The sequence below is a fragment of the Amblyomma mixtum genome, chromosome 1 (genome assembly GCF_055824585.1).
Source record: "Amblyomma mixtum isolate Tamu chromosome 1, ASM5582458v1, whole genome shotgun sequence".
NCBI classification, from domain to species: Eukaryota; Metazoa; Arthropoda; class Arachnida; order Ixodida; family Ixodidae; genus Amblyomma; species Amblyomma mixtum.
Window position 1 is genome coordinate 34,224,549 of NC_143012.1, and position 22,119 is coordinate 34,246,667.

Here is a 22,119-nt window from a genome sequence, read left to right on the forward strand (position 1 = left end):
AAGTACAGAATTCTCAAAACTGCGCGCCTCTCTGAGTTCTCTATCTTTCCGCGTACTGGAATCAAAATAAAGACGGCATGCTCTGATAAGAGGTAACAAACATTGTACGGCTTTCGCCTGTTTTCCGCGTACCGACGTCGTGATGTCTTCGCCGCCATCCCATCGCATTCGAACTTCGTACACAGCGTCTGGAAACGTCGATATCTCCGGCAATCCTGTCCAGTTCACGCTGGCGTTGAATGTCTTGGCTCTGCAGTTTACCACTGGAGGCGCCTGCAGCATCACTGCAACCGAATCGAATGTTGTTAACTTCAAGCGCGCGGACAAACATAGTCAACAATGAATGCATGCACTTTATAGAAGGAATACCACCTACAGACAGCACAAGCACAGCTTGCAGGCTGCTGACCTACTGCCACTGAAGGAAATTTCATTATATTGTTGTTCTCATTCAGTCATAAAACACAACAGAAAAGTTTCAGGCGTGACAACAAATTTTCTCTAATGTTTCTGACCAAGAATTTTTAGTAATAACAATTTTGTGTAGTTACTTCATTTTTTTTTATTTGAGCTGTTTGCCATCAGGCATAATGAAAAAGGAAAGAAAGTTATTGTCGTGTCCGGTCGCTGTGTTGAATGCAGCGAAAGACGCACACGGTACTTTAAGACTTCGTTTATTTAAAGCCGATGAGGGTGCGACCAGCGTCGACCGAGGCAGGAGCCGAACTGGCCGCCCGAAGAAAGGAGGGAGCTGAGAAGCGTCCACGGGAGGGAGTGGCTTCCCAGAACAGGAGGAGGGTGCGGGGGCGCACCGTGGGGGGGCATCTGGTGACAGCGTGCGACGAGGGGCAAGTGTCGTTAGGAGGAGGATTGAGTGGTCGTTAGGAGGAGGATTGAGTGGTCGTTAGGAGGGGAATGCGAGTGGTCGTTAGGAGGGGGCGCACACACACAAAAGCAATAAGGGGACACAACACTTCCTTCCCCCTTAGAAAGTTGCCTGGTATCGTGCAGGGGGTCGGCGCTCACGCGTGGAGGCGCGCTGGCTTTGTGCGCTCGGGGGAGAAACACTTGTAGGCTGGCTGTTGTTCGCTGTGTCTCCTGGGTCTGTCCTGGGCGAAGTCTCTTCTTCCGGGAAGAGGTGCCAGGCTATGTGGGAAAATGGTGCACGTGTTCTCTCCGCTGGCGGACAGCTCTCAGACGGCGTCGTAAATCTACGCAGCTGGTTGAGATGTCGGCGTGCTACTGTGCCATGTATGTTGACGAGCCAAGAGCGCAGGCCTATGCGTCTGACAATTGTAGCTTCCTCCCAGCGTGGCTTTTTCAGAAACTGTCGGGCGAGGACGCGCTGCCCCTCATTAAGCGTGCCGCAGCGCGGAATTGCTTTTTCTTCCCGGAACGTCTCTGCCTTTGGCTCGGGGAGGATGGCTGTGAGCTGGGTTCGCATTTCACGCTCGAACATCATTTTCGAGGGGGTCTCGCCTGTTGTGCTCTGAACCGTCGTGTGCTGCTTGAAGAGAAAGCGCGCAAGGCGGCGCTGCAGCGAGCCTGTCTGATCTCTTTCAAGGGCGCGTTTTAGCTCGGCTACGTAGCGCTCGGCTTGTCCGTTTGTCGCTGGGTGGTAGGGGGCCGATGTAACTGATGAGATCCCGTTGTCGCGATAAAACTTGAGGATCTCCGCAGACACAAACGGTGTTCCGTTGTCCGACACTACCTTGCGCGGCAGGCCGAACGTTGCAAATAGTGATCGGAGGTTGTCAATGACTGCTGCCGAAGTCGTCTGTCCCATTTGCCTTATCTCAAGCCACTTTGTGTAGGCGTCTACGACCACAAGGAAAGTGCAGCCCTCAATTGGTCCTGCAAAATCAATGTGCAGTGTGTGCCATGGTGTGTCTGGCTTTTCCCATTCTGGGACAGGAGCTTTCGGCGGGGCGCTCCGGCTGCTCTGGCAAGGCTTGCATTCTCGCACCACTGTTTCGATGTCGTTGTCAATGCCAGGCCACCACATGTAGCTTCTGGCACACTTTTTCATTGCAACAATGCCCCGATGTCCGGCGTGGATGAGAGACATAGCTTGTGCGCGTAGTTCTCTCGGCATCACAACTCGGGACCCAAATATGATGCAGCCGCGATGGGTGCTCAACTCTGTAGCTCGCCTGCGGTAAGCGTCGAAGTTGTCCCCTTTGAGTTTATGCACGTTGCCTTGTTGAACAGCTGTGTAAACTAGCCGGAGAGCTGCGCACTTCTGCGTAGATGCTGCAACTGTGCCTGCTGTAAGCGGAGGTTCTGGCAGTGCTTCGAACATCAGAACGTCTCCTGGTGGAAATGGTTCGTCAACAGTTGCGTCTAGTGGCAGACGGCTTAGCGCATCGGCGTTTTGATGTTTGCCGCATATCATCACGCCTAGTGGAGAAAACCAGTTTCTCCCTAGAAGGCTTGATCCTGTGCCCTTCACAACAAGCAGAGGTAGCGTATGGGTCTGGCCGTTGTAGTTAACCTGCACGTTGGCAGAGCCCAATAGTGGCAGATTCTGTCCTGACCACGTTCGCAGGTGCGTGTCGTCTTGTTGCAGGGCGGGTGCGTCAGATGGCCATGAAGTTCGGAACGTGTCCTCACTGATCAGAGTACAGGCTGCGCCGGAGTCCACCTCGAACTTAATCAGCTGGTGATGTACGCTTACTTCTGTAAAAATCTTCGGTCGCGTGCCGAGATTCATGGTGTTCAGGTCGTACAACACAGATGGTGTTGCTGATGTTGTTCCATGGAGATCAGATAGCGGCGTATTCTCTGAGGCGTTGACGCTGTGATTAGGCTGGGAAGGTGACTTTATCTTGGCAAGTCTCCGTTTCGTAATGCATGCTCTTTCGATATGCCCTCGCTTGTGGCAAAAATTACACGTGGCTGACTGGAATCGACATCCCTGGGGGTTGTGTTGGTCGTCACACCGCCAGCAGCGTTGTGCCTTTTTGACCGATTTAACAACAACAGAAGGCTTGCGCACCTGGTTGCTTGTCTGGTGTACCGGCTCGGTGTTCCGGCGAATCCCTCTCTGCTGGTGACCGGCGCTCTCCGCTCGAACGGCGATGTCGTAAGCTTTGCTGAATGTGAGGTCCTTCTCAGCGAACAGGCGCTGCTGCAGTGACTCGTCACTCAGTCCGCACACAAATCTGTCGCGTAACATCACGTCCAAGGGAAGCATGGTGGTGTTAGCAGAAGAAGCTGCGTCTCCCTCCTGCCCGGTAGCTGTTGTCGACAGCGTTCCAAAATTGCAGTCGGCAGCGAGCTTCTTGAGCGCGGCTACGTAGGCGCTCACAGTTTCTCCTCCCAGTTGATCTCGTCGTTGGAAGCGAGCCCGGCTGTAGACCTCGGATGGCCTTGGGTCGTAGTGCTTTTGCAGCGCTTTTACGATGTCGTCGTAAGACACTGCCGCTGGTGTGCTTGGCTGAATAAGGGCGCAGACAGTATCGTAGGTCTGCTCCCCGCACAGCGTCAGCAGGTTGGCCCTCTTCAAGGCTGGGTCTGTGATGTTGTTAGCTTCAAAGTAGAACTGAAGGCGTCCAACCCACGATGACCACGATGAGCCGTTGAATTCTGGTATCTGATTGGGAAACCCTCGCGTAGCCATGGCTTGTCAATAGCGTTGCGTAGCGCGGGTCGAATCCACTTTCTCGTCGCCACTGTCGTGTCCGGTCGCTGTGTTGAATGCAGCGAAAGACGCACACGGTACTTTAAGACTTCGTTTATTTAAAGCCGATGAGGGTGCGACCAGCGTCGACCGAGGCAGGAGCCGAACTGGCCGCCCGAAGAAAGGAGGGAGCTGAGAAGCGTCCACGGGAGGGAGTGGCTTCCCAGAACAGGAGGAGGGTGCGGGGGCGCACCGTGGGGGGGCATCTGGTGACAGCGTGCGACGAGGGGCAAGTGTCGTTAGGAGGAGGATTGAGTGGTCGTTAGGAGGAGGATTGAGTGGTCGTTAGGAGGGGAATGCGAGTGGTCGTTAGGAGGGGGCGCACACACACAAAAGCAATAAGGGGACACAACAGTTATAAAAAGGAGTGCAAACAAACCTCGCTTAAAAAGCGGCACAAGTTCGTGATATAGCGATTATCTAGAGTCCACTTGGTATAGTCGTCTGCAACGTCCCATCGCAGGCCAACCTTTCTTAATAAACGTCGTCTCACGGAAGCTGTAGCCGGGCAAGTCCACAGCAAGTGTTTTTCATCACACAGGTCGGGCGCAGCACCACAATGGGGACACTTGTCTGTCACTTCGTAACGTTTGTCACGCCACCGATGACGCACACAAGGAGTCAGAGCCGCTCCTGCCCGAATCCGGCGCACAGATATCTCCTCCTCCCGAGTGAGACTCCGGGGGAGAGGGTACGAACACGGAGGAATTAGAGCGCGTGTTCGCTGACGCAAAGACTGTTTCTCGGAAACATGGGACAGGAACGGATCTGAGGGAAGAGGGGAAGGTGGCGGGATATCGGATGTGTCAAGGTGTGTCATTGCATCCACATGAATATTATGCGGATCCTGGGCATGCCCGCGAATCCAGTGTATACGCACAGGACAGGGGTATTTGTGCAAAGTTGGTGAATGGATTGTGTAACTTGGAATGTGCGCCGGACAGCCTTAAGCTGTTTAAGGGCGGCAAGGGAGTCGGTGTAAATGTGTACAATATTGAAAGTAGGTACGAGTGGAAGGGATGCAATGGCATTGTGTATCGCCTGAAGCTCCAAGGCCAGGGGGGAGCAAGTATCCGAGCTATATGTAGCGCGGGAGTTGAGATGAGGATGTGAGGGACTGTAAACTGCAGTAACTCCCTGCACTGCTGTGTGTGATGCATCGGTGTATATTATGCACCCTGAAGGAAGATGGGCGGCTGATATCGGCGTCGAAGCAGAGGGGCGATTGTCTGTGAGCTGACAGTATGACCATGGGGGAAGAGTCTGTAAACGATGAAGCTGAAGCGACATCTTGCGTGCTCTGTTTGCCTCACGCTGGTCGATAAGTTCACTCAATGTATTAAGTTGAGCGTACTCTTGGAGAATGGGTATGGGTGTGATACGCGGAAGATAAGTTATGGCGCGCATAGCCTCCCGATTGATTGATTCAAGGGAGTCCCACTGTCGTCGGGTGAGGCGATGAAATTGCGCTTGGTACACAATCCGCGGCTGAAGGATGGAACGCACGAGCTGACGGGCAGTATCAAAACGCGCTCCGCCAGAGCGCATAGCTATGCGTCGAATCAGACCGAGAGTAGCGTGAGCCGATTTACGGGTCGCGTTTAGCCACGGAGTCCCAGTCCCAGATGTATGAAGTAGAAGACCTAGAACACGCACACTTTCAACTTGAGGAATTGGAGAATTGTCTACCGTAAAGGTAAAAGGTGCTGCTTTCCGTAAGCCACTTCTGTTGCCAATGCGAATGAAACAAGATTTATTACACGAGAGGGTCAGACCCAAAGGGGGTAGTCGTGATGTTAAGGCATCCAGCGCTTGCTGAAGCGCCGACTGTTGCACAGACGCATCTGGATTACAGGACCACAAGGTTATGTCGTCGGCGTACGCAAGGACGCGCACAGAAGGAATTTTCTCTAGGGCTCGGACAAGAGGTATAAAAGTTACATTAAATAATGTGGGGGCGAGGACGGAGCCCTGGGGTACACCGCGGTTGGAGGTAAAGTGACCAAAAGGCTTCCCATGGATACGTACACTGAAGGTTCTGTTTGTTAAAAATGAGTGAATTGAAAGGAGAAAGCGATGCGGGAGACCGAGATCTTGAAGGGTGCCAAGAATAGAAGAGTGTAGGACGTTGTCATATACCTTTGTGATGTCAGTCGCGATCACCGTGCGAACAAGATGACTATGGGGAGAATGGTTTAGTACGTCCGCAGCCAAAACAGCCAGACCGTCTTCTGTTCCAATGTGAGGGCGGAACCCAATTTGAGATTCTGGATAACAATCATTCGATTCCAGCCACCACGACAAGCGAGCTGCTAGAATGTGTTCATAAAGCTTGCAGATAGTAGGCGTAAGTGAAATAGGGCGGAGGGCCGAAAGAGAAACCGGCGGCTGACCTGATTTGGGGATTGGGACAACGATTGAATGTTTCCACTCTGCAGGAATAACTCCAGAATGCCACACCTCATTGAATGTATCAAGGAGGGAATGTAGAGCAGGTCCTTCCAAGTTGCGAAACAACGAGTTAGGTACACCGTCATGCCCGGGAGCAGTGCTTGTTTTGAGGCGATCTATGGAGGCCAGCAATTCTGCCATGGTAAAATCTGAAGTAACCTCATCAGGGGGCTCAGAAATCGATAATATGGGAGAAGGGGTAGGGAGGCAGTCATGATGTGGGAAAAACTGACGGGCTGCTTGTTGTGCAAATGAAGTTTCATCCACATTCAGAGCCAAGCGAATGCTCTCGGTATAATCAGCTACTTGAGAAGTGCGTTCCATGGCGTGAAATACCCGCCAAAGATGTCTATTACCCTGTGTAGAGGAGAGGCGGGCACACCATGCAGCCCAGCGTTGTCTGCTAAGTCGCTTTGAGTAGCGCCGCGCACGTGCAGTAGCCCGATGAAGAGCTGGAAGAGCTGAAGGGTCGTCGGGATTACGAGAAGCATAATGATCCGCCCTGCGACGAAGAGCCCAGAGATTAAGGAGATGCATGTCCGGGTTCGGATCATCCTCATTTACAGTAGTGGCGAATGTATGAGTGGACAAAACAGCTGAGAGGGTAGACAGAACAGTAGATGGGTTCAGCGTAGACAACCTATTATCTGCGCGTACGGAATCCCATGATGTAAAGCGCACGCTGCGGCGTATTTTCCGGAGACGCGAAGTTGTGATGGAGATTAAAATAGGGCTGTGATCACTGCCCCAAGTGTCTGGTTCAACATTGAAACGAGGGTAGCCGGGCCCTAACCACCAAGACAAATCAGGCGAATACGGACCACCCCGAGGGCGCGTTGAAGTTTGCGGTTGATTTAGTAGTTGAAATGAATGATCTAGAAAGGTGCCATGAATGTGAGCACCCCGGGAGGAATCCAAAGGGTAGCCCCACGATGTGTGAGCGCCGTTGAAATCTCCGCCAACTAAAATAGGGGTGCCCGAGTAGTTATTACGGAGAAAACGAATCCAACCTAGGTTGGGAGACACTGTTCCCGGACGACCATAGAAAGATACAAGTATCAGTGGTGTATGTGCAGGTTTTACGAGAAGGCCAACGACCTCCTGGCGAGTGTTGCACCACCGTGAAAGATCGATCGGTGTATGGGGAACCGAACGATGAACATAAATTGCAGATTTACCGGGATGGAGGGAGGAAGCGATGCAGCGGCGATCAGGGATGGAAGGAGAATGGTACGCGCAGAAACCAGAGAGGCGAGGAAGGGAATTGTGCTCTTGAAGAAGGAAGGCCCAGGCCTTGAGTTTGCCGTCACGCAGGCGGATGTTCACTTCAGATGACTTATTGGCAAAGCCACGGCAGTTCCATTGCACCACCAGAGATGATGCACTAGCCATGGCGAGGCCGAAGAGCTTCAACGATCAGGGTGGTCAACTGCTGCATGAGTGCCATTATTTTCTCCACTGCCGGGGAGTGCACATTAGATGGGACCTCGGCGCCGTTATGTGGCTCAGTGCTGTTTGGAGATGAGTCGTGAGGAGGTAGCTCGTTCGCTATGTTTCTTCGAGATGGCTGTGAGCGCCGCTGTTCTCGACGCTTAGTGAGATCCTCTAAGTGGCGACGAGCCTCTGCGATGGCATTGTCGAGAGCGGTGCCTTCATCTGTGGTGTCCGTGGCTTTACGTGTTGATGTGGGCTTCCTTCCTCGACGGTGAACAGCTTGTGCGTAGGAAAGTGGCTGAGCAGGCACGTTGATAGTCGGGGAGTCAGGTGTAGGAAGTGCAGGAAGTTACTTCATGAAGGTACTAGAGAACTGCAGAATGCAGTTTTTTTTCTCGACTAGGCGATAATCTGAAATCTGTTAGGAAGTAAAAGGGCACAGTATTACCAAGAAGTTCAGAACTTGCCTGTTATATTTTTTATCTCACCGCTATCCAAAGTGGTGACACAGGCGATGACGTCCAGTGTCGTGGGCTTAAATCCAGTCATGGGCAGTATCGAAGATACTTGTATCTTCGATACTATCTTTCGATACATTTTGTGTATCGGTATTAGGTATCGCGTGCTGAAAACTAGAGTATCGGAGTATCGGTATCGAAAATACATTTTTAGTGTATCGTGTATCTTACGATACTCGATACAAAAAAAAAAGCTGTAAAAGCCCTCGCTCAGGCGATAGTACAAGACTGGCGGCAGCACCTTCGCTGCTTTTTAGCCAACTCTCAAGCTACCACTTCTGGATCGGCGTTTCTGCGCCGTCCGACTGTCCGTTGTCCCATTTCAGTGCGACTGCTCGCACGTGTTCCTAGTTTCCTGTATACGCCAGTAGTCCTCGCCGCGTTACGCGCGGATAAGCAGCAGCTATGGCTGACGAACTTCGGTGTGCCATCTTGGATGGAAAATATTTCACTGTCACGTCATCTGATGCGGACAAAGTCAAGGCCATGTGCTCATTTTGTAAAACAACTATCAGCGGTGCCTACTCCTCGACTTCGAATTTCAAGCTTCACCTTAAGGTACGTAAACTTTGATAGCTTTACTGTTTTTAACGCCTTAATATTTGTGAGTTTAACTGTCACTTGCGGGATGAAACTAGGCGCTGGACATTTCGGCTAAGCGAAAAAAAAAACGATAAAATTACGTCAAATTACGTTGTTTGAAATTTTGTTTTAGCCTGATGAGGTCGCTGTTCTTTCAATGCAGATACAACTTGCTGGCAGTTAAGTACGAGTTGCACTTGAGTCAAAGCTGACTATCACGTAAACAAGCCTGGCGCGGGATCAAAGTTCCAAATTAACTAAGCAAGGACGACCAGGGCATAATACGACGGCGTCTGTTGGATAAGGCACAGCTGTGAGTTTTGGGGCACTGCTCCAATATCTTATACGCCCCTGCTTACCAGCCACCATTATCTCCTATCCGCTTTCTATCTGCAGGCAGATAGATCTCCCTTTGCGAGCCCCTGGAGCTGCAAAGTTTCGAAGTGTACAAAGAAGGCTGGAAAAAAACAACCACAAAGAGGAAAGCTGACACCGCCAACGAGAAAATGCTCCAAACTAAACTGTTTTGTTCTACCAGGAGTAAACTGTCTGAATCCGAAGTGGATAACCTAATTGTTAGGTTTGTGGCGGGCGGTCTCCATTCGCTATCGACGGTTGAGAAGCCATGCTTCGTAGCGCTCATAACAGCTAGGTACGCTCTCCCCTCTAAATATGAAGGTTAGGTAGTTATCAAGAAAATTTTGTTCCTTAATCGCAGGTTTGCGCCCGGGAAGCACCGTGATTTCACGACGAACGCTTGGACGAAGAATTGATGAAGATTGGGAAAAAATTTTGAGCGACGTACGCCTGAAACTGTCTGGCCAAGATTATGTCGCGACGACCGCTGACATCTGGTCTACACCTCACCGGAGCTTCAGTTTCTCAATTATTTACAAGATCCTCGAGTTGAAGTGGTTTTTGCTTCATTCTTATCCACTGATAAGAGGTGCCTTCGTCAAGTATAATACTGCGACGTGCTCGTCTGCTCCTGTAGAGAGGCTTTTTTCATTTGCCTACCTTAGAGCGCGCCCACATCGTGGGGCTCTTTCGGACCGGCGGTTCGAGCAAATGTTGTTACTAAGACCTTCAAGTAAACGTAACGAATACTTTTTGCCTAATAAAAATGTTCAGCCATTTTACCTGTTTTCATTTTAGCTTATCAAGAATAGTTTTCAGCTGCCGAAGTTTGTTATCGCAGTACTGGCAAACTAACTGTTCGGTTCCCAAGCGCGCGCAGCTTGCATCATTTACTTTGATCAAAAGCACAGGCCATCGGGTAAGTACTCTATAGTATCGAACCGAAAACAGAAAACATTTCAAGTTTATTCATATAGCCAAGTGCTCACAGATTGGTTCGTATGAGGAACTTTGGGTTATTATTCGCTAGGCTGCTTACGTAAGCGATCGCTTCAACATATATATGGCTTTAGTCCAAATTAAATTTCTAACAAGGCCAACTGCGCAGACAGTGGAGCTTCAACAGATCCATGCGGTGGGATTCGTTTATAAGTCCTTTCAGGAGAAGTGCTCTACAGAAATACACTAAAGGTTACAGAAACCACGCGTGCATTTCCTATGTTCGACAATTATATAACCGGCATTATTAGACAGTGATTTCAGTTATGTAAACTTCGTTAGTCGTAATATAACCTGTATTATAATTGATATTTTAGTGATGTATCGAAGTATCGACGATACAGTATCGAGTATCTGTATCGAAAATCGATTTCGGTTCTGTATCTTGTATCGGTATCGGAGATACAATTTTCAAAGGCATCGAGTATCGTATCGAAGATACTATTTTGAAGTATCTTGCCCAGCCCTGCTTAAATCACATAATTTTTCCGGTTGATTTTGCTTTCGCCTTCCTCGTGCCTTAAGACTGAACTAGCGGCAGCGAGGAGAAAGTTACCTTAGAACATTCGGGCTTGTAACTTCTCGTGTTCCATTCAGTTCAAGAGAAAAAAAAAAGTCACACCTTAAATTGCCTAAAGCACTTGTGAATGGAAGCCGGATAACCACCTTTAATTTTTTTTTTTCGCTTCGCGGCGCATTCGCAGCCCAGCACACTATACCAAGCCCAGAAAATCATGATAAGCGCTTTTAGTTTTCAAGGCTGCCACCATGCGCCGAGTAGCGCTGTACTCTCAAAATCACCGCGGGAATTTCGAATGTTCGGTACATAGCCCACAAATTTCTCATGCCCGTCGGAACTAGTCGGGCTGAGCGCAGGAAGCATTTTATAGGTCTCCATCAATTTTATAGGTTTTATAGGTCTCCATAATAATATCTCCATCGAATTACGCGGTGTTCGCCACTGGCAGCCACCAGATGGCACTAGGTGCCAATGTTCCAGAAAGCTCGGCATGCGGTAATTTTTTGCACGTGCACAAGCGATGCACGTATGTACGACCTACGATGCCGCAAAACGAACACTCACCGTTGGCGAAGTGGTCCACCTCGTAGTCCCATTGCTCTGCGCCAAACTCGTTGCTTCCCTTGACCACGAACTTGAGGACTTCCTCCTCGATTCTGTAGATCACCTTTCCTGACGTCTTCAGCTGACAGGTAAGGTTTCGCGTTTGGAAACCCACGGTAGCATTGCAGTACCTGGTTGTAAAGGCATAGTCCAGCCTGCCGGCAAAAATGACGCGAATGAAAACGCGATCGTCTCTCTGGACGACCGTCACAGACCAATAAGCAAGTTCAAAGGCTGAGCGACTGCAAACACTTATGTCGCAGTGACAAAACCATGCTGTCTATAGTAGGATAAAACTTAAAAAAACAGCAGTTGCTAACACTGGGCCGCAGTCCGCGGCGTCCTGTATTACTCCGCTGGCGAATCGCAACAGTAAACGAAATCAGCTTTTGAATGTTTGACTATATCAAGCTCTCCATGTATCGAAAGTCTAGAGGTCACAATTCTTTTCTTGTGATAAGCTTCTTGTTTAGGTAACAAGAAGCGTTCAAGCAGCGGAGTACTTTTTTCTCGCGGAGGGATTTTGTGCGCGGAGGCTGAATGTGGGCGGAGCTTCACTGCAGACTTAAGTTGTATTCGACTATAGAAGAGCATTCACTAGCAAGGCTAAATCTCTCACCAGGACAGTAAGAAAATGTGAACAGAACCTGGCTGTGCAGTGTACTTACTATAAAACAAATACAAACAAATCACCGACAGCATCAAACCATTCATAGACACTCGTTTCATACTCCAAAAGTTATGCTCTGGTTAAGTGATTTAAATGTGCTTCTGGACAAAGTGCAGAAATTATTCAGACTTGTGGCAGCGATTTCAGCCATTAGAGTATTTATTTAGTCTTCGCACCTTGGAGCAGTCTGAATTTACTTTTATATATCCTGCGTCCTCGTCCTATAGCGGTAAAATAGAGAGATGTTTTGACAAACCAGACGGACGATCGCAGAAAGCCAAATCGTAAGAGAGTGGTAGCACAGCGCGATCCGCTACCGTAATCCGCTTCTGAGGGATGCCACTGCACGTGCGTAGATCACCCTGACGGTGCCAGATGGCGCCACATACCCGTGAGCTACGTACACGCCTTTCACGTCGAAACCAATCAGCGTGTGCGTAGTGGTGCTCCGCGGAAGCGGATCACTTAAGCTGAGTGCGGATCGCGCCATGCTTAACGCTCTATAGATACGATGCGCTACTGTGTCCAGGCCATCAAAGTACATTAACCCTTTTCTCGCGCAAATAATGGCGGCAGTTCTTTTGAACTTTCGAGTACTTGGTGCCCTTCTAGACTGGCTGCCGCTCGCGAAAGTGGAGAAGGCTAACAGAAACTATGGGCCTTATTCCTTGACGGCCTCTAGAATGATGGCTCATTGTATTCTCTCAGGGAGAGCGCTATCGCTGCATTTGAGAGACGTAGAAGGAGACCTTTACCCAACACGAAGAATAACCTCGTATCGTGTCTCGATCCTGTTGTCTGGCACCTCCCAGATGCATGTGAAGGTTTCGAAGTCGCCGGAGCAGATCGGAGAAAGAGGCTTTGCAGGAAAGTCTGCAAAAAAAATAAAAAAGCGGGGAAGGGGGGGGGGTGATTTGTACAGCCGAATCTTCGTGCGGGCCGCCGTTGTGGCTCAGCGGTTACGGTGCTCGGCCGCTAACCCGAAAGGCGCGGTTTCGATCACGGTATGATCGGGTTCCATCACGTGCATGTATTTCTATGTGGCTACATTCAAGGTCACGAACCATTTTGAACACCAAGTTTGGATTAGGTTTAAATCGTCCTGGAGCAATGATTGATTGTTTTGAGTGCAAATATGGCGGTAGAGTACTCAATCATCTGCGAACAGACGAATGGATGATGATAGACCACCAGGAAGGTCATTGATGTAGATTAGGAATGGTAGTGAACCAAGCACTGAACCCTGAGGGACTCCTGAGACAACGTTACTAGCGGCGGAAGGATGACCATGTATGTCGGTGAACTGCGTAAGATTAGTTAGGAGCAAATATGCAGGAAAAATGTTCAGGTGGTAAATTAGACATTAAATAAAATTAAACTTATTCATAAAAGTCCCCACAGTTACAACTGGCAGCGTAAACTTAGACTCGCATTAACGTATCAAGCCACGCTTCCAATAAACACTATACTCACAGCCAACACGAAGTTCTGTGGCATTGTACACCGATTCACAGCCGTCTCCCGAAACGAGGCAGTAGTAGTTAGCCGTGTCGGCCTCTTTCACGTTCGGTCTCCGCCAGGTGACGCTGGTTTCGTTAGTGTGGTGGAGCTCCGTAGTAGGAACCGGCTCGTCCCTCGAACGCAGCACAGTCAGCTTGAACCTGCTCCCCTGAGGCCATCTGGTGAGGGTGCAGGTCATCTCGAAGGTCGACCCATTCTGGAGCTTCACGTCCCGCGAAGCAACTGCGAGAAGGAGAAAACAGAATAGGGTGTGAGACGCATCGCCGTTAGTAAACCTCGAAGGAGGTACCCCCAACCTATACACAATCTCCACAAACTATAATAGGTGATAGTTATGCAGGAGATGTTTCGTCAAAATCGTGAGAATTGAAGATCCTAGTAGTTGTGAATAGCTTGTGCGTACGCCGTCTGCGTGATAGTGACTAGTCCCATCGAACCCACCTTCATTACGTATACAGAAGAACACCACTAGAATAAATTTTAGGAGACGCTGAGGGAACGTTTTCTGAATTGGGAAACGGCAGGCTGCCACCCGTTTTTGACGAACAGAAGAACGGTTCCAAAAGGCGCTTATTTCAGAACACTTAAAACTCCCCGCGTGTATTTTGCGCTTGGCGTTAATGAACTGAAGTAAATTTTTGCTGAACTTTGGTGTTCGCCGCTTCCAGCTTCGCAAACTGAACGAATTCGTGTGTATTTTTGTTCACCTTTTCCCGTGGAAATGCACGTCGAACAGCAAAAACTCACAACTCTTATAGAGACGTACTAGCGCCTTTTTTGCTGAAGTTTTCAATTAATTTTCTTCTAAAAGACGTCGTTCTTCGACTTTTGTGTAAGACTCAAAAACGAGACAAGCGCGTTAGATAATACGTTCGGCCAATGCAGAGCCTACAAGCCAGCTGTGTAGTGATGCTGTGAAATCCTGAATTTTTGCATGTTACCTTAAGACACTACAAAGCTTGGAACAATGCGCTGCTTAAAAATTACACTTCTAGAAGTTTCGCGGATGAAGATTCCTGCATGCCTGCCAGAATATCGCAGTCCACCGTAAGCAATATGTGAATACGTTGGCTGGACTGAACATTGTAGCGTGCGGAATTTCCTTCAGATGAAATACATTTGCATTGGGTACCGAAAACCGAGAAGTTTGTTAAAGTGAAATTGTTCGAGTAGCAGTTCTCGTAGTGAGATGCAAGCGGAGATATCACTCTTGGTTTGTGCCACGAACTCACGAGCATTTGGATAGATGAATTGGACCTCTGTGGACTCAGTCCACAGGAATTGCTGAGGCGCTTCAGAAGCTAGTGGGCAAAATTTTGTTCGGAAGTGAAGGCCTTGCAGAAGACGACCACTGGAGTCGTGATGTGCCCGACTGCAGTCAGAAATTGTTCGCTCGCCCCTTGTTCTCACTCAGCGCCCTCCCCACAACATTATACGCGGGACATAAGCGGGACATAAACGGGACATAAACGGGACATATGCAGGACATTCTGCCAGCTATGAGCAACTGAAGCGTTGTCTCTCCACGCAAGCCTCCGTTTAATGGAAGTGGCAAGATATTCTCGCAACTAAAAGATGAGGCGTTCATCTAGAAGCTGATTTAGGCTTTCAACACACCAAAGAATGAATGAAGATGAGGTGAACCACAATTAGGGCAGCGTTTTTTAACTTAGGCAATGTCTTTTAGCACTTCTCAGCATGTAAATACACGATAATAGTGTTTTTCGGAATTACTTGGTGAACTCCTGAAAAAAGTTTTGTTGGTGGAGCTAAATAGGCGTTTTTCCTCCTAACTTGTTTCTGCATGTTTACCTAACACAGCGTCGTCGCCTTAGCTCACTAAGCGAGAAGTCACTCTGATAGCAACTGCCCCATAACTCAACCTGGTGCAAGCCACATTTTGCTCGACACCACCTAAAGCACCGTCTACATTCAGAGAGTCGTGCGCTGTGGATGCCTTCTACGAAGACGATAGCTAAAACAAAAAAGAAAAGATTGAAAGAGCAAATTTTGACCAGAGGCTCTGGGTTAACCGCCTACGCTTCTTAAACGTCATGCTTCCAAGGTCTCCGCTAAATCTTTTAGAGTAAGCACGCAGCTTGGCTCGCTGCTTACGAGTCCCAGCGACATTAAACGTCAGCACGCAGGGCCCTTTCCACGACTTTACTGCGCTGCATTGAAACAAACGGATCTATGACGCACAACGCAAAAGTCAACCACTTGATCTATAGCAATACAAATGTCAGAGTTCAGCTTCAGATTCTCCGTGCCGACGTATCTGTCACTCCGCATACTTGCGCTCGGAGCCACAGCTGCTGAAGCTCTCTTTTTCATTGACGTGGTTTGGGGTTACGCAGATAAGAAGATAACGTCAAACCGGAGCCGTGATGAAACCTAAACTATATATGACACCTTCATCCGATGCATATTGGACGCGTGGAAAGAAACGGCACTAACAAATATAGCTCAATATGTTTCAACATAGAAATATGTTCCAATCGTTAGCTACCAGTTGCATAAACTGTTATATAAAATATTGCACCCATAAAGAGTGATGTTCACACTGGAAGGCAGCCGTTGCTGAAAGCCGGTTTTCATCATTATCACAACAATCACGACCACCATCACGATCCCTTCAAGGCGCTCCGTTCACATATATGCAACCGAAGAGGGCATTTTCAAGGTCTTGTGCGCAGGCGCAACATCTTCAAATGCGGACGCATTAAAAATATACCTAAATATGAAAAAATCTCGACTGGCGTTCATTATTTTTGTAATTTACTCTCATTAAGGCTTTATATCTGGCTGAATGCCAGACATAATTTTTCTTCCCAGGAGAATTATTTGGCTCCCCAAGGATCTACCATAAGCCGGGTTGGTTCTCAGGAAACATCAGGCCTTTGTAAGGATGCGACGCTTTGTAAGGCTGCACTGAAGCCCGCCCTTGGACCGCATGTAGGGCGGCATTGTTACCATGGAAACTTCAGCGAGTGCACGTTGTTTTGAAGTGGAACAAGTCGCCCCGTGGAGCAGGGCCTCGGTCTTCGCACTAATAGTGCCCCTTAAAAAATTGCGAGGACACTTTGGTAACTAAAGTGTTGAGAGGCGAAAGCCGAGGACACTATGTCGTGACGACTTCCGGTGGAAGTGACGTCACACTGTTCCCGTGGCTATATTGATACCCAAATTATACATATTTCGGGGACCTTAAGTGTTAATTACGCATAATTTCACATCTTCCCGTCTTATTTGAACAAATCCGACGTTTTTCCGACCATTCTGTGAAAATTTTCACTATGCCGTGACGACTTCCGATGGATGTGACGTCACATCGTTCCCGTGGCTACATCGATGTCTGCGCTATTTCGACGCGATTTCGACATTTTTGCCTATAATTAATTAACTAATTAATCTACAGTCGTTAAACTTTGCTTCTAGGTTCATTTTTTCCTCTATCTGAAGGAACCATCGGTTTTCTACCTTTTTTTAGTTCCCGAGTTAAACGCGTGTGACACGCTTTGCTAACAGACGACAGTATGAGCCATTAAAGGCTTTCGCCTTAAAATCCTACTGTGCCGCCTCATCCGCGAGAGAGGAAGCTCTCAAAGCTTTATCCTCCTCTTTTGCGTGTTTCATGGCGCTGAAATAAATGTAGGGACCCAGAAAGAAATTATATTATGGGAAAGAAAATCTGACGCCAAATTCACTTTTTAGAGGAGTATGCTTCGCTGGCTTTCACCCCAGTTGTGTAACGATAAATTTTTATCAGGCAAAGAAAAAATCACTCACAGCAGCGGGACACTGTCAGAAAAAGCTGTCATTTCACTATGTACACAGAGAAAGTGAATAAGGGAAAGGAAAGACCCAGGGCGCTCGCCAACGTTTCTACAAGGGGACTCGTCTTTGCCTGGGCAAAGCGTTCATCATTAGTTGGATTTAAATAGGGCCTTTACTCCGAGAAGGAAGGCCAAATGATGGCCTTCCTTACCGGGTCTTCCTCCTCAGAGTGAAGGCCCTATTTAAATCCCACCAATGATGAACATTTTGCGCAGACGACCCTTACAAAATAAGTTTTTTGTCAGTCCATAGTGTGTCTGTAGACTTCTGTCTGTAAAGTCTATAGACTGTCTATAGGCAAATCATAAAGAACAGTCCATAGGCAATACAAATGCCATAGACAGTCTATGGACAATCTATAGATTTATGCCCATACACTTTTAGTAGATTTCTGTCTATAGACAGTCTACAGACTATGAATAGACAAAAAGCATTATCTATAGGAAGTCAATAGAGTCAATAAGAAGTCTATAGACTGTCCATAGACCATTTTTATAAAGGGAAGCGCTGTCGAAACGTTGCCAAGCACCTTGAGGCTTTCCCCTCCCTTGTTCACTTTTATAGTGTCAGGAAATCTGCCTGCCCTCTCTCTACAGTGTACACAAAGGTTAGCTCTCTTGATGCCGTGTACACAACCATGTGCACATCGCCGGAAATCTATTGTTTTCTTATTGTTGCGTTGGTACTGTTGCCTTTGGCGCTGCTTTATGTGGTCCTGGCGGCATAACACGGCTTTAGCTCAGAGCAGTACGAGTAATCACAATACAAAATAAGAAAACAAGGCAGTTTCTCCGCAGAGGCTGTTGAATAAATACGATACGGATGCTCAAAGGTCCCGAGTAAAATCGCGATAGTTGAGGGTAAACCGGCGGGGAGATAAACTTAAGAGGGCGCAGTGCTTTAGCTCAGGGTAACCTTGGCTAACGTATCTCACAAGCCTTTTGCAGCGACTGTTGAAGCCACAAATAAAACTCAAGTGCGAAAGAATTCGCGCTTGCCTGATACCCATTGTGCGAATAAACCGGCCCAGACGCAAAGTTTACCGGACTGACTGCGTTATCGAGAGGAGTGCTTTATTCGGTGCCTACGTTGAGCACTTGATGACGGTTTGTGTTATCGGAGGAGGGGGGCTGCAGAAACTGCCACGCTGCTCGTTTTGGGACGATATCTTCTACCCTTCGTTTTTTTAAGCTTCGCTTGGGGAAGCGACGCGACGCGCCGCGTTTAACGCGAGGATTGTATTGCGATCTATTCATATCTCCATATCTCGTCCATCGTATTGTCGCTCATTTCATCGTAATTGTATTTCTTTTGCTATTATTGTCACTACAGTTTCCAGCTTAATAAGGCTGTTTCATTGGCTCGGATTTCCTTCATCGGTTCGGTGAACCAGAGTTGTCTATTACAGTTCGAGGCCTGAGCACTATGTACTGAATTAGTGCCAATTTCGGTAGTGAACGATATAGTGCAAATGTGCTTGAATGAAAGGCATCTCCAGCGCCTACGTCCAATCGGGCAGTGTTGAAGGTCTATATGACTACACACAGCACGGAAAAGAAAGCACGCAAAGCTTAATAACTACCAGAGCAGCTTGCTAGCTGGCAGAAGGACCCGCAATTTCTGCTCCCCTCATTCGCCTTTTTTTACAGTGAACCATGTTATAGATATACAATAGGGGTATTTTGCCGGAAAAACGAAGACTGACCAGCGTGCCTCGTAAACGCTCATCTGTAACTTCAAATAATCACTGTATGAGGAATGAAAGCTCTTCCAGCTACGAAGCTCAGTCCCACTTTGTTTGCACGCACAAGACTTTTAAAGTGAGTGTGACGTGTGCTTGCGTGCACGCTTGGATGCTTCACCTCATCATTCAACCACCTATATCAACAAGTCAGGCGACGGCCTTTATTCCTCCAGTAATCACTGAAATTTTCGCTTCGCTCTCTCACGAGCACTAAGCACTCGCAAACCACTGCTCTTTTTTGAATGTCATGGGCGGTCTTAAAAAAGATAGTAATCCTTAGTCGCAGGCATTATACTCATGCGGATTCACAAAACGGTTTCAAGTCCGCCAGAACTGAAGCGGACAAGACCTTCAAAAAGCTTTCACTGTTGGTTAGTATACGTTGGGCTTAGCTTCAAAAAGCTGGCGCTTGGAAGCTTTGCACTCACGGAGTAGAGACAGAGCGTTACCAAAGGAAGAAGGAAAGAGAGGAAGAACGAAAGAAGGAAAGAGAGGAAGAACGAAAGAAAGAAAGAGAGGAAGAACGAAAGAAAGAAAAACAGGAAGAACGAAAGGAGGAAGAACGAAAGAAAGAAAGAAAGGAAGAAAGTAAGAAAGAGAGAAAGTAAGGAAGAGAGAAAGAAAGAAATAAAAGAAGGTAGTAATGAAGGAAAGACAGAAAGAAAGGAGGAAAGAAAGAAGGAACGACGGTTAGAAAGAAAGAAAGAAAGAAAGAAAGAAAGAAAGAAAGAAAGAAAGAAAGAAAGAAAGAAAGAAAGAAAGAAAGAAAGAAAGAAAGAAGAGCGCTCCTTATTAATTCCGACGTCCAAGGCTCTTCAGTGTGCTTGGACATCACACATCATAGGGGCGCGTTTTCAATCACCCTGCACAAAACGCGGCCACTGAGGCAGGGATTTGATCCCGCGACCTTAACTGAATTCAGCCGCAGGACACCATACCCACTGCGCCAGAGGAGAGGGTCCCTGAAGCCCTGCCACTTCGTTCGGAACTGCGGACCCTCAACCACACTTTAAGGGTCTTGCGAAACAGAAAATCACGTGTACACACTTTACCCCACCACCAGTGAAGAAAAAAAAAACACTTCAAACTCTTCGATCGAAGCACACTGACGAGGATCCTAAATCTGCCCGCACTGTCCTTGTTCAGTCGTGCACAAACACTTGAGAATCAAACCAGCCGGCGATACCGAGATATTCGTGAGCGCTTCCGCAAAGCAGTGAAATCTCCTTTATCTTTCTCGCAATACCTTCCAACTGGAGCTTCACGAAACGAGGTTGTTTCGTGCCGACTTATCACTCCCAAGTGGCCGCGTTCATCAGAACTCCGATTTCCTGCTTGAAGATAAGAGGGTCACTTATCTTAGAGCACGCTCGTTGGACGCGGTTCGAGAACCTACTGATCCGCGGTCCATGCGCACCGACATTATCATCGCTCATATGAGTACCTGCTGGAGTCGAACGTCACCGCGCCATTTAATTGAGTAAAGTGCATCTTCGTCCGCAGTACATAAACCCGCAACGGGATTCGTGAGGGGATGATATACTGCGAAGCCGTCGTATCTCTGTCGAGATAAGAGGGACTCTGAGAACGTGTATGAGCCCGGACGCAATAGCGGTGTCGCCGGAGTGGGTCAAGGTGAAAACTGCGATAAAATTTCTGAGGCTTCGTGCAATCGACTTTGATAGCAGCAGGCGCTCCAGAGCGCTGGACGCGATTCGAAGCCTATTGCAAAGTCGGCGGACACCAGTCTTTTTATCTGGTGTTCACGAAAGCTACCCCCTGGGAAAGCTTCCACAGGCTTGCGATAAAATGTGCGGGGCCACAAATATAAAGCGTTTTTAATTAGTGTATAATGTTATCGATATATAATACTCTTGTAGATAATACTCCCTGGCACGATTTGAAGCTCGGATCCTTAGCCTACTCTCCTAGCTTGTTCTGTTATCATTCATCGACACAAATACGAACACATCGAGAACACGTTAACAAAGGACTCAGAAGTCAGCAACCCCTCCTCTCCAACCCGGCCCTTCGTTTCGAATTGCATTCACGGAGTGAAGTTAGGGCGCCACCCAAGAAAGCGGAGAAGAAAGAAAGAAAGATAGAAAGGAAGGAAGAAAGAGAGAAGGAAAGAAAGGAGGAAACGAAGAAAGAAGGAAAGAAAGAAAGAAAGAAAGAAAGAAGGAAATAAAGAAAGGAAGAAGGAAGGAAAGAAAGAAAGGAAGAAGGAAGGAAAGAAAAAAAGGAAGAAGGAAATAAAGAAAGAAAGAAGGAAGGAAAGAAAGAAAGGAAGAAGGAAATAAAGAAAGAAAGAAAGAAAGAAAGAAAAAAAGAAAGAAAGAAAGAAAGAAAAAAAGAAAGAAAGAAAGAAAGGAAAGGAACAGAAAGAAAGGATTGGTTTGGTTTGGTTTATTGGGGTTTAACGCCCCAAAGCAACTCAGGCTTTGAGGGACGCCGTAGTGAAGGGCTCTGGAAATTTCGACCACCTGGGGTTCTTTAACGTTCACTGACATCGCACAGCACACGGGCCTCTAGAATCTCGCCTTGATCGAAATTCGGCCACCGCGGCCGGGATCGAACCCGCGTCTTTCGGGTCAGCAGCCGAGTACCATAACCATTGAGCCACCGCGGCGGGGTGAGAAAGAAAGGAAGAAGGAAGGAAAGAAGGAGAAGGATTGAGGAAGGAAGGGCGGAAGAGAAAGAAATAAAAAGAAACGAAGGAAGGAGAGAAAAGAAAGGAAGGAAGGAGAAGAAATAATCAAATAAATAAATACATAAAGGAAGAAATAACGAAAGAAGAAAGAAAGAGTGAAGAAAAGGAAGAACGAATAGAAGAAGATAGGAAAATAAGAAAGAAAAAGAAAGGTATATAGAAAGAGAGGAGGGAAGGTAAAGAAACGTATAAAGAAACAGTGAAAGAAGGAAGGAAAGGAAGAAAGAGAGAGGGAGATCAAGATGCTTGTCCTATGTTGCTTCTCTATGAAACTCAGAAGAGTGGAGAGTTGGGCTTGTAGGCTTAAGATCCCGGTAGAAACCGCGCTTGCTTCGTTGTATGTCAGCGCTGTTTCTACCATGATACTTCCTTACGTTCCTCGTGTGTAGCGCTCAAACTTCGTTCCCAGAAATGAACCAGCTATTTCCAGAAGCGAGTGTTCCACACGTGAAAGGATTGGTGGCCGGTTCGCCTCCGTCGGACTCTAA

At 47.9% G+C, this 22,119-nt stretch overlaps 1 protein-coding gene across 1 annotated transcript in view; it reads right to left on the reverse strand.

Annotated features, from left to right (window-relative positions):
* LOC149365982 (uncharacterized) overlaps positions 1 to 22,119 on the reverse strand; it is a 79,431-nt gene that overhangs the window by 14,415 nt on the left and 42,897 nt on the right. Inside the window, exons 2-5 of the mRNA XM_089547448.1 lie at positions 13,290 to 13,559; positions 12,572 to 12,689; positions 11,108 to 11,301; positions 133 to 284 (exon numbers count right to left, since the gene is read on the reverse strand). Of these exons, the coding sequence (XP_089403574.1) occupies positions 133 to 284; positions 11,108 to 11,301; positions 12,572 to 12,689; positions 13,290 to 13,559 (734 nt within the window). The remainder of the gene's footprint in view (positions 1 to 132; positions 285 to 11,107; positions 11,302 to 12,571; positions 12,690 to 13,289; positions 13,560 to 22,119) is intronic.